Genomic DNA, 13,521 nt, shown 5'->3' on the forward strand with positions numbered 1-13,521 from the left:
AATTAAAAAATCTATTACATGATTCTTTTTTATTCGATCATGTTAAACTACAAAATATCTATGTTAAAAATGGAAGAACTGAAGTTTTTCTTCAAGATTTATGGAATCTTGAACCACCACATAACTTGTTAAAAGCTTATGATTTCTTTAGAGGTCTTAAAAGAATAACTCAGATAATGATGTAAGTATAAGTCCATTCAATTTTATACAAAATTATCCTGTTTATGTAATTAACACATATAGAGTAGTGATTGTTTTAACTGCTTAAAAAACAACAATCAAATTATTTGTATTCTTTAATGAAAATATTCCAAATCACACAGTTGCATGTGTTATTACATATGGTAAAAAGAATTTAACATATGATGGACCACATAGAGTGCTAACTGAAAATTTCTAATTAAATAAATGAATGAAAAATTAGAAAAGATTACAGAAATTTTAACTTCTTGTTTTCATTTCCATTTGAAATATTTTCAAAAAACTAGAGATTATCTATAATTTATAAATATATGAAAACTTAATACTTTAGTCCCTCAAAAATTAAAACATTCTACGACTTACTCTATATAAATTAAAATGTTCAAGAATGATAATATTGAAAATCTGTTTCCTGAACTCAACAGTTATAGACATGGTTGTTCACAGGTGTTCACTAAATTATCAAAAGTTAAAAAACAAAATTACATTATTTCGAAAGCAGAAATTTCAAAAACTGCATTTGGAGAAAAAGTTTTATTGCTCTTAAATGAAAAATATAAAATTACACTTCCAGATAGGTACACTAAAATCTTTATAAATGATGATAAATTAGATAAAACTGCAACATTAGATTCTTGGTTTGTAACCAGGAATTTTTACTTGGAAATGCTCTTTGCACAATAACTCTCATCAATGTACTATTTGTATTTCACTAACAATGAAACAATTCCCTGTTTATCCCCTGTAATCACCACACAAATAAGAAGTGGCTATTGGGTGACGAAAACAAACATTTTCCTTACAAGAGCACACCAGATAAAGGAAAACTTAACGCATTCGTGCACTTCACAGTAATTACCAGTTTTATTCAGACTGATTTGGAAAGTAATCATAAACTGTTGTGGCTGTTGTCCTGGATATTTTGCTGCACAATAGGCATACCTTTTCAAATTTGTAAAACACTGTGATGCGGAATTAATATGCATAAATTATTCTCTCTCATTTTTCCAGATTCTGCTGTGTCGTTTACAAGATTTTTGCAACCAAACAGTCCTTTATTTAATTTTTGGTGTGAATTTGCATGTGTCATATCATTCATCAATTCCACAATCATTTTCTCCCTCGAAATGAGAAAGTGCTCTTTCCATGCAGTTCTTGCACGAAACGTCACTGATTGGCTATATATACGGCGTTTTAGGGTACAACAAAAACCTCTTTCTTCACGTCAGTTACGAATTTACCTACAGCGTTACCTATTAACGACATCTCAGCTATACTATTACTTGAAGATAACTTCGCAATTTTGCGAACTACTCGTACATTATCAAATACAAGGGTGTGCTGAATAGTAATGCCTCTGGATTTTTATGCAAAACCCATAAAACATTTTAATTAAACAAACGTTATTAACAACGACAAACACATTTCTTCCAAGGAGAGGTCACTTTGTTGAAATTTCTCAACATAGTTACCCAGGCAGCAAACACATTTCTTCCAATGACAGTTCGCTTTCTTGATGCCGTCACTGTAGAATGTTTGATTTTGTTTACAGAGCCACAGCATGATCTCTGCTTGCACTGTTTCATCGTTGTCAAAGTGAAGTCCTCAAAGGTGTTCTTTAAATTAGGGAAACAGGCGAAATTCGGATGGGGCCAAGTCGGGACTGTATGTGGGATTATCGATGACTGCGAACCCGAGGCGTCGGATTGTTCCGGACGCTGCAGCGCTCGCGTGTGTTTTGACATTACCAGACTGAAGGTGAGGGCGCCCCACGTGTGGACCAACTCTTCGAATTCCAAACTCGATTACAGAATGCTGTTTCTCACGCACCGACATAGTTGCGTTACATTCCGCCGTGTTGCATGTTGCAATCTGGAGCCCTCTTGTGGCAAAGGATTGCAGATACGAAGACATGAAGAAAACAGATGGAGACCGTTAATAACGTTCGCTTTATTTACAAAGATTTAATAGTTTTCACAGAAAAAATACGGAAGCTTTACTTTTCAGCACGCCCTCGTAACTGCCCAAATCTGATTAATCAAATCGAAGAAGCCTGGAAATCAGCAGTGTTTGCCTCACTTGTAATTGAGGGGGCCCAGTATCATATATCTCCCTGCCTAACGCTGCATTCAATTTATATATCTTTCCAATAACTTTTCTCTCAACTTTTGTGAGTTTATTTTTGGGCCATATTTCGTACTTCGTGTATATCTTTCTTCAACTGATAAAACTCACGTTCAGATTTTACTCAAACAAACCAGCTTTCCACTCTGCTTAACTCCAAGCACTTCCTCCCTCATTCGTTTAAAGGAAAATATGGAGACTTTTCTTTGTAGCTAAAAGCTGCCATTGTTCAGTTTTATTTGTAGTAGGAAGGCACTGGGTTTACGTTCTGATCTTCAATTCGTAAAACAGTAATCTTACGAACCTCACTTCACAAATCGTCATAGTTATTTCCAGTTTCTTCTAGTGTTTACACAATTTCTAACAAAATGTGGACATCTCTGGAATGAACGTCCAACAAATTAAGAAATAAATATCACAAGCAGTGCTAAGCCAGAACATTAGAACCACTGACAACCACGGGATGGGAGAATTGCGGGAGCGGGACGCGGTAACAAAAGTATATGGGTTGGTCAAACAGGGATGAAGAATCATTCTAGCGACGACATATGCCGCAAATGGGGAAATCTACATCAGCAACTTTAACGAATGCGATATTGTCTCTACCCAGAGCCGTTGAACGAGTATTTCGAAAACTACGTAACTGGTCGAATGTTCACGTGCTAGTGTCGTGAGTATCTATAGAAAATGGTAGAACAACAATGAAACTACCACTGGGTGATAAGTGGTTGGACGTTCACGGCTCTTCACAGAACGTGGGGTTCGGAGGATGGTCTGCTCTGTAAAGCAAGATAGATGGCGATCTGTGGAATCTCTGCCGAAAGGGTACAATAGTAGTGCACGCACAAGTGTTTCGGAGCACACTGTTCATCGTACATTGTTGAACACGGAGCTGTGCAAGCGACCACACCAACGTGCCCACATGTCGACCCAACGACTTCGTCAGTTGCGACAGTAGTGGGCACGGGACCACCGGGATTCAACCGTCGACCAATGGAAACGTTCGCCTCGTCGGATGAATCTCATTTTTGTCACACCAGGTCGGTGACCGTCTCCACAAACGCCGACGGCGGTTCGAAACGTGCAGCGCGCCTCGGACAGAGGCTGCTGGGAGCAGTGTTATGCTATGGGAGACACTCCTGTGCTCGAATGGGACCTGTGGTAGTAATCGAAGACCCACTGGCAGCTGTGGACCACCTCCGCCACTTCGTGCTCGATGTCTTCAACGCCGGCGATGTCATCATTCAGCTGTATAGCTGTCCGTGTCTCAAAGCCTAAACCGTGCTACAGTGGTTTGAAGAGTATGACAGTGCACTCGCATTGTCGTCTTGGCCACGAAATTCGCTTGATGTGAATCCAATTCAACCCATTCGGGTCGTATCAGGCGCGATCACCACGTCCACAAATCAGCGGCCCGTTGTTTAATGACACAAGTAATGCGTGGACATCTGGTGCGACGTATCTCCAGAAACCTACAAACAAACTGTCGAATCCTCGATACGCAGAACCAGTAACGTATGGCGTTCCAAAGAAAGACCAACAAGTTATTAAGCAGGTGGTCGTAATGTTCTCATCTTTTCAATGTTGAAAACCATAATTATATTCCACACTACTGTGAAACTCTGGAACGCACTCTAAGACAGATGCTATTAGCAGGCACATAACGAAGGAAACACAAAGAAAATTAATGCAGTTTAGGGAAACTAATAATTATTGCAGATATTAAATGAGTTACATATTCGGGTGAACAGATACCAGGACCTGTGCCTACGGTGTTGTGCATGCGCTGTCAGCTAAAATTACGAGAAGGAGGTATATTTCCCCAGCCGCCTGGCGAGCTTCGAATTTGTCAAATTTCGTTTCATTCCTTGGGTGTATCTTAGCAGCTAAAATTTTGACAATGCATTTCTTTTGTTGTTTTCTTCTCGTATCAAAACTTGAGGGCAGGTTTCGACATTTCGGACTGGACCGTTGTCTTGTGATATGAAATTCTTCAGGGCAGTCACTGAAAGACAGAATATGAAATATAGAGATAAAACAAGAGCTACAGATATTCAATTTGGAAAGAAAAATTATAAGTTAAACACTCAATTGGTGTACCGAATTAGAAAGAATGGAGCGAGATCATCTGCCTCTAATCTCCTTGAACTACGAGTACGCTGGATGTTCGACGACGAGATGGTCTCCTGAGCAGACTGTGCAGCCTACTCCATGATGTGGAAGGTGGTGGTGATTAATTTCTTAATTATAAGAAATCTACAGTTGAGAGCGGATTGGCAATCAATTTCAAATAAATGGATAGCTTATATCTGCTGCAGGAATGTAATTAAAGTATACTGCTATTAAATTTACGCTAACGAAAATGTGTCTAGGACTGTAGCTAGATTGAAACTCCCTGATAGATCGAAACTATGTAAGGGACTGAGACTGAACCCAGAACATTTATTTTCGAAACCTTCACTTTGAAATGTACATTGTAATAGTAAAAAAGCTACTGAAAAGGGAGTTAACTTTTTTTTATTATTCTTAAGTTTTCCATTTCTTTCACTTTCTCGATAGTCATATGGCTACCACGAAAAACACTTGTTTGTATGGCTACATACTGCTAATCTACACGTGTATAATTTAATCACTTTTCCTGTTGTGGAATTCCACCGTAGCAGGATGAGCTATTAACAATATTCAAGTTTCAGCTACATTTCAAACCACGCCTGCTGTTTGTCAGACATTTTAATTCCATGATCAGATCGTTCAAAAGTTTTACATCTGTCTATTTAACTCATTTCTGTGCCAAATATACAAACACTAGAGGAAAGTCCAAATCATTTCATTTCTAACATTTCATTTGTGAAAATGTGTTTGTAAGCAAAATTTCATCAGTCGATAAATGTTCTCTGGGACTACCGTTAATATTTCCAATTCCGTAAACATATTACTGTAATATTTTGGTCGGTGAACAAGACACAATTCTTCTCAGTTTATTTTATGTACTGAATACTTTACAAGTGAAAAGTCACCCAGAGCTATAAAAATGCTTTTGTTAGTTGTAGAAATGAGTGTCTCTTGACTGAAGTAAAACAGAATATCATTATCAGAGCAATAACAGTAGTAGACCCACAATCGAACCATCCAAAACAGTCATTATGATTTGTTTGACAGAGATGTGTCGTCACTGCTCGCGTCATTCAAATATCCTAGCATATCTTGCCGCATTCCGTTCGCACACACGAACTAACACAGACAGGTGCTGAACCATGAACCACATAGTAACAGGAGGGCTACTCGGAAAGTAAGTTCCGATCGGTCGCGAAATGGAAATCACACTGGAAATCAGCAGTGTTGTATTTGCAACAGTTTGCTTCAGCTTCCAGCTGCTTCTTCATACAGTCGCCGCTTTAAGTTAGAAATTTGTTTTAGCTTTCTGCCAACTTCCCACATGCTCGACGTACAAGGCAGTTGCCTGTGCTTTCTCCCATTTCTTTACGGTTGTCTACAGCTCGTTGTCTGTCCAAAATTTTGCCTTCATAGGCAGCAATTCGTGTGAACAGAGGTAAAACTCAGAGGGAACCAATTACGGGCTGTATTGACGGTGATCAAATACTTCCCATCGAAAGCACATCCTCATTGCCGCTACAGAGTGCGGCCGAAAATTGTCATGAAGAAGGAAACGCATAAGAGTTATGTTATGTGGGCTGCATGACATCAGGAGAAATATCTCACCAGGCCTTCGCGCTTTCCGGAAGACTATTGTTCTAGACATATTTAAGTGCTCACTGTGCGCTCAAAACAGTGACGTGAGCCGATCGACGGGCATGCTGGAGACACTGCCCAACACTGCCCAACACATCTGTGCAAACCTGAGGTTTCCATTTCGCACTCGATAGGGCCTTACTTTTTGCATGGGCCTTGTATATAAAGCAAAATTTTCCGCATACTGGCCCTAGACGGGACAGTCGGGTTCGACCGACCGCCGTGTCTTCCTGTGCCAATTGCATCACTGCAAGTGGTATGGTGGAGCATGTGGTCAGCACACCAGTCTCCTCCCGGTCGTTGTCGGGTTTCCTGGTGTTGAAACTGCTACTGCTTAGTCGAGTAGTTCCTCAGGTACCATCACGAGGCTGCATGCACCCTGTACCAGCTCTCCCACCAAGGAAAAACCCCTGGCAGTACTGGGAATGGAACCCATGTCCTCCACATCGCAGTTGACCACTCAGCTATGCAGGAGGGCATAGAAATATATGCCGACCGGATGACACATTTCTCATCCACATAAAAGAGAACTCTGATCCCTTTTTTATGGTTAACCACCCTTGAAATATGTGATGTTAGTGAAGCGGGGAGTACGTGCGAGTCGGTTATGTGAGCCATTGTGGAGGTGATGTACAATGCCAGAAAAGAGCCACCATTTGCTTGACCATGTCAACAGGGTGAATCAAGTTTCGCCGTTTCTTGGCATGTCAGAGAGGAATGTCCAGTCTCTATGCAAGAAATGGTTTGACATTTGCAGCCGTGTTTTAAATGCCAACAGTGGCCCTGAGCAGAATTTCACTGATGGAGGGCGGAGATGCCTGTCATGCCTTGTCAGTGATAATTTTTTCTTTTTCAAATGCGATGGGAACAACTGCTGTAAGTGACTACTTGTACATCACAGCCATTTTCCAAAGGTTATTGCATGCTGTAGGCATTTGGAGTCGGGCATGACAAAGGTCACCTGCGCTTCTTCGTGTAACACAAGCTGGGCAGCAGCTGACAGTAGATTATAGTGTCGTCCATGGGGTCGCCGTCTTTTGCCTGCGAGGCATCATGTCCGCTGACACCCGAGGAGGCGTTTCGCCTGCAGTGCATGGGTTTAGCTCTGAGCTGAGGTAGTTCTTTGATGGACCCTCCCATCTTGCAGGATGACTATAGCACCAATCGCAGAGTCATATAAAGGAACATTCCTGTTTTCGACGAACACTCAGGCACACTGCATCGCATACCGACTGGCCCACTAAATCACCTGACCCCTTTTACACCGAAAATTACTGTGACTATTTCGAACACCGAGTGCAGCCTAGGCATCATCATCCCTGCAATTTAGTAGCTCTGCGTGATCAGATCATCGAAGAGTGTCTTCTACAATATATGGAATACCTGTACACACTTCTGGACTCACCTTCACCGAACCAGGCCATCGTCAATGCTAGAGATGGAGTTTAGCACTATCAGCGTGATGTCCGCTGAGTAGTGACCTACTTTCTTGCCCACTGCACTTAACTTCTCTAACAAATTCACTGTCTGATCAAAAGTATCCGGGCATATTAATATGGGGTCTGTCCACATTTCACCTTCATGCACTATGCTGGGGAGGCTTTCAATAAGGCGTCTCAATGGCTGTGGAGGAATGACAGGCAATTTTTCTTCAACACTCGGAATCGGAGAAAGTGGTGACACTGGACGCTGGGGTTTGGAGACAGTTCGACGTCTCAACTCATCCCACAGGTCACGGTCCAAACTCTAAGCAGGGCACTTCATTTCAGATATGTTATTGTTCATAAACCATTGTCTTGCAAATGGTACTTTATGACAGGGTGTAATGTCGTACTGACACAATCGGTCATGGTGTCCAAAGTGTTTCTCTACTGTACACAGTATGCAGAGCTGTCATATGTAATCACATCCTTCGGAATTTAGCGTTTTCTCAAGAAGACTAGGGGGACCATACGCTACCACAAGAAACATTCATGCACTGTAGTACCATCTCCTCCATACTCCACTCTTAGCAGTACCTGTAATGTGTGCAGTATATCTGACTGACACAGGGTATAGCGTGATTCACCACTCCAAATCACTATCTAGTGCCATCACTCTTTACATCACCTCAAACGTCGCTTTATAGTGACTACAGAAATGGGTGGCTTGTGGAGAGCTGCTCGACATTGTACCCCATTCTACGAATTCCTTGTTCACAGTCACTGTACTTGCTCGACTGCTGGAAGTGCTTCACAACGCACAGATGATTCATTCTGTTGATTTGGCGGGATTTCCGACAACCACTCTCTGCAGCGTTCAATGGTCCCTATCCATCAGTACATGATGTCTGTCTGGTCTCGGGTTGGCTGCGACTTCGCGTTTATACCTCACAGTCATATCACCGACAGCCGACTTGTGGAGCATTAGAAGGCCTGAAATGTCCCTGAGGCATCTGTTATGCAGATGACATCCGATGACGAGTTCACATTCAAAGTCATTGTGCTCTCCTAAGTGACGCATTCTCGGTTACTGCCTCTCTCCTGACGATACAATACTCCCCGTATACTGGCAGATACGCCTCTAGTGACATCTAGTGGCCAACTGTGCACTGCATATGGAGTGTAGATACTTTTCATCAGATTGTAATGACTTACACGACCAGATGTCTTCGAAATCTTGCAGAGAACACGAAGTGGTGATACTTTGTCCCTTAAAAATTGCATTATGTGGTCAGTTCCTGCCTCAGTAAAGCAGCTCTTCTGAAAAATATAGTACGGTAAATGTTTCAGGTGTCCAGTGAGGCCACAGCTGGTGCGGCCGACACGTCCAGGTCTGGGGGCCAGAGCAGCAGCAACCGCAGCACCAGCAGCAGCGGCAGCAGCAACGCCGACACCCTGCTGCTGGCCCCCGGGTGCTCTGTCCACCCTCTGCAGGAGGGCCCACCCTCCAAGGCGAAGCGACCCACCGTGAAGCGCAAGTGGTCGGCCGCCATCATCTTCGAGAAGGGTACAGCCTCCAAGGGACCGTCCGACGCCTCCACAGATGCACCACCACCACCACCATCACCAGCTGACAGCCGGGCTAATGCTTCGGATCAGAGTGCGAGCCCGACTCACTCCAAGGAGTCCACTGCCAGAGTCACGTCTATTGGCAACAATCCACTGCAAGGGGTCCGTTCTTCGAGGAATGACGAGAGCGGAAGCGGAAGGCTCCAAAAGTGCCCCAGCCTCGTCACAGAGGACGCCGACCACGAACAGGCACAGACAGGGGCGAGTCCGTCGAAGACTGCGTCAGATAATGAAACTAAAGACTGCAGTCCGAGTTCGCCCTCACGAGGCTGTAGCGAGTGTGACTCGAAAGGTTTACACCCTGCACTGGGCCAAAACGTCGACCTATTCCGAAGTGCTTTGGAGTGTTCTGACAACCCTTCCAGTGAAGCTGTAGACTCTGTCGAAGGCACACCCAGTGCTGCAAACGCACCGGAAGAGAGACGCTGTAGAGATCGTCTTGCCAGTAACAGTAGTGTGACGGACACTCCAAAGAAGGCGAGCAACAGTGAAGGGGAGCCAGACGACGGCGGCCAGCGCGGCGGCGCCGCGGACGGGCTCTCGGGGCGCACAGTGCTGGAGCTGACCGGCTACCAGGGCGGCAGCACGTGGAGCCTCCGGGAGCCCTCCGAGGGCGGCGGCTCGCCCGCAGAGCCCGCCGTGTCCGCGCTGGTGCTGTCCGCCTCGAGGTGCGCCAGCCGGGCCGTGCTGGCGGCGGCGTCCTTCCGCGACAACAACAACAGCCGGGACGTGCCCAGCCGCTACACACCTGACAAGGACCTCCAGAAGGGCGACAGCGCTGACGCCGTTACCGCCTTCGTGGGAGCGCTGCGCCACAGGGATGCCGTGGCCCCGGTCTCCGAGGCAGAAGCCATCGAACTTCAGGAGATGGTAGTCTCCGCCAAACAAGAATGACAACAAGGTCCACTACATATCACTCCCACCTTCCACCTCGCACTAGCTTTTATGCCGACGAGCTATGTAAAATTGTCCTCCTCCTACCGACCAATAATTACAATGAAAGACTGCAGAAATTTCTACAGTCAGAAGGAGTAATACCATTTGTGACGATCCCAGCTGTACCTGCGCTCTCATTTGGGAGAACGGCAGTTTAGCTCACCGTCCAGCCACTCAGAATTCTGTGATATACCTACATCGCTTAATGTCAAATCTGGGATGTTTTCTTTGATAGGACATCGAGGACTTCCTTCCGTAATCTGAACCTGTGCTCCATCTGCAGTGATCACGTCATCGATGGGATTACATACCCTAATTTTCCTTTCCCAGGTGTTCCGAGGTTTACTTCAGTGACAAAACGAACGAATCGTATGCTCTGTACCTCCCAACAGCGGAAATATGTAAAGGTACCGTGCAAAGGGCGCTGACCCTGACACCGCAGGGCATGCCTGTCTGACGGGAGGGTTGTCACGGATTTCATTTCTTCCCGTCAGAGCAGCTGCACGTTGCGCGTATGGTAGCCGTCGGAAGGCGTAGCTATTTCACACGGCCTCACTGGAGAGTTGGTTTCTCGCATCTGGAACTCACCGAGTTACTGTGCTCCAACACGAGTTAAATGTTTCAGTGAAATGAGAATATAAATGCCATAAGTTATAACGCCGTCCTTCCAAGTCAGTCACTGATACAATTAAATGGAACGAATATTGAAATTAAGTTATGTTACAGTAGGGCATCCTGTACATTTGAACACACCTCGTCTTCAGGCCACGAGTGGCCTACCAGGACCATCCGACCGCCGTGTCATCCCCGGTGGAGGGTGCGGATTGGAGGGGCGTGGGGTCAGCACACCGCTCTCCCGGTCGTAAGATGGTATTGTTGACCGAAGCCGCTGCTATTCGGTCGCGTAGCTCCTCAATTGGCAACACGAGGCTGAGTGCACCCCGAAAAATGGCATCAGCGCATGGCGGCCTGGATGGTCGCCCATCCAAGCGCCGGCCACGCCCGGCAGCGCTTAACTTCAGTGATCTCACGGGAACCGGTGTAGCCACTGCGGCAAGGCCGTTGCCCGTACATTTGAACAAATTGCAGTTACAACTGCCTGCGACCAGGCTGTGTATAAGTAAAACTCTCGAGAAGATGAATTTGAAAGGTACTTGGGAGCAACCATTTCAACACTGAAATCTACAATCACAAGACTACAATACGGTGCACCTGATGAGACTAACTGTTTGCATTGACTTCTGTGTTAATATATTTCACGTTAGCGCAACGTCACAACTTAACAGTTAGGACGTTTCAGTGTATGCACAGTGGAAACGAGAGGCAGCAGACAACACTGCTTTGAAGTGTCACTGACCTTGCTACGAATATTAGCCATCGTTAAGTGCTTAACGATAAGCATACCCGAAAACTTAGTAATGTCGTCTGTACAGTAGTCTCTTGCATTATAATGTACGTATGTAACAAACTCTGAATCATTTTCATGTATCTGCATGGGACAGTTAGTTTGAATCTCAGCTCTGCAAGTGAAACAATCACCGTCTGGAGCAGTTTCAAATGAAAATGTGTCAGTCACCAGCACTCTCAGAGCTGGGTAGCAACGAGCAGCAGTGTGAAAGCGCTGCACAGCGAGGCTTGCCTCACACGCAGATGTGAAATTTCAGTACGAAGGGCGATAAGGACCACATGACTGGTCTGGAAAGAAACTGCGTTGTAACCACTCCTAACGTCCGATCCAAACGGGAAACATGAAAATTCGACGTAATGTCAGATTTATATACTTGGATGTGAAATAAACAAAATTATTTGAAACAAATTTTCCCCAAAGTACTCTCAGTTTTAACAGATCGACAGTGCTCTCAGGGACTGGACTGTGGAAAAGAGGCAGTTTGATGATCTTATAGTTTCAAAGGTGATGGAAGTTAATGGAGATAAGAACTTCACAAAAGAAAAATGCTTTTTATTGCCCTCTTTTCGTTATCCGCTCGTACTTAATAACTTCAGACTCATATGCTGTCGATTTCACATCCAAACAACTCCCTCTGCAGACACCTTTCTTCGAATCTCGGGCCATCTGATCGGCAGTCTAGTTGCGTGGGTCAGATGAGGCGTACTCTGGCGTGGTGATGGACGGGAACCAATCAGATGAGGAAATCATATTAATGGCGTGTTTTCAGGTACTCAGACGAACTGTTGATGCCATTATCATTCACGAAACATCTCCACTGAACGCCCTAAAACACGCCAATGATTACACCAGGCATTCCTGAGAGATCAAACGAGATGATATTTACTGCGGATGAAGGTCGATTCTCACATCTGTGTAACGTTGACAGTAAAAATAACAATACTGATAATAATAATTAATAATAATAATATTTTACGGTTCCAGTTTGGAACGCTTCCTGAGCTACATACCAATAAGTCAAACACAATTTGAACTACATTCACGCCTGTATGTGAAAGATATGTAGTATGAAGGATTGTCAGCTCATTTTGGGAAATTCCTATGAGATGTGCCCAGGACGAGTTTTACATGTCAAACTTAGATGTTAAATCAACACAGCGCGCTTGTTGGGCAGTGTGTCTTTTTTTATTTTATTAATTTTATGAAGAGTCTCAGCAGCCTTTAGGAACGAGTATGTGGGTGTGGAAGAGGCGATATTTGAAATCATCGCACATCTGTAAGGGAACCAGGTGCAGACTGAAAACCTATCACAGAGGATTTTTTTTTTTTTTTTTTTTTTTTAGTGGGAAGTGAAGAAGGAACACCTGATTCCATTAGTCCCGTTCAGCGCTTCGTTGCGTGCAAATTTAGTCAAGAATCACATAAGGAACGTACCATCTCGCAAAAGAATTCCCCTTTTTCCCAAGATGGAAGTGATCGTGCAATCTGCTTTGACACTGCACTATAATTCTTTCTGTTGTGTTGTATGTCTTTCGCTAGATAACATATGAACCTAGAAACAATTTTCTCTTTATAATAGAAAGATGATATTAACATAGCACTCTATTCTCAATTCACTGTCAACACTTACAGTTGCTTGTATGATATAAGACTGATCGGAATACTTGTAGTGAATACTGTCTGTTCTTTCTCGTCTGCCACAAACTTACTGTACTTCTTAAACTTCATCCACGGTTTTTACTTCATACTGTATAACTTTAAACATTCCTTATTGTTAAAAGACCTCTCATTTTCTAATGCCAGCTATAGTGCAACCACTCTTATTGTCAACAATGTTTTACACTTATACATCATTTGCATGCCATTGTGCTGAGAAATGCACAGTAGCGTAGTTTACTACTCTGTAAAGTCATGTCCTACAAATACTGTTGTACTTCAGACTGGTTCAATACGTAATTGTATTTTAGAACTAATTCAGGACCTGATTACCCTATGCAAGTAATTACTAAACTATCAGAAATGTCAACAGAAACAGAGACGTTAATGAACATA

At 43.8% G+C, this 13,521-nt stretch overlaps 1 protein-coding gene across 1 annotated transcript in view; it reads left to right on the plus strand.

The window, feature by feature from the left end:
• Positions 1-10,019, plus strand: part of LOC124551184 — a 128,942-nt gene extending 118,923 nt beyond the window's left edge. The window contains exon 7 of the mRNA XM_047126172.1: positions 8,847-10,019. Coding sequence (XP_046982128.1) covers positions 8,847-10,019 — 1,173 coding nt within the window. The remainder of the gene's footprint in view (positions 1-8,846) is intronic.
• Positions 10,020-13,521: the final 3,502 nt, after the last annotated feature.

This window comes from Schistocerca americana, chromosome 9, assembly GCF_021461395.2.
Source record: "Schistocerca americana isolate TAMUIC-IGC-003095 chromosome 9, iqSchAmer2.1, whole genome shotgun sequence".
Classification (NCBI taxonomy): Eukaryota; Metazoa; Arthropoda; class Insecta; order Orthoptera; family Acrididae; genus Schistocerca; species Schistocerca americana.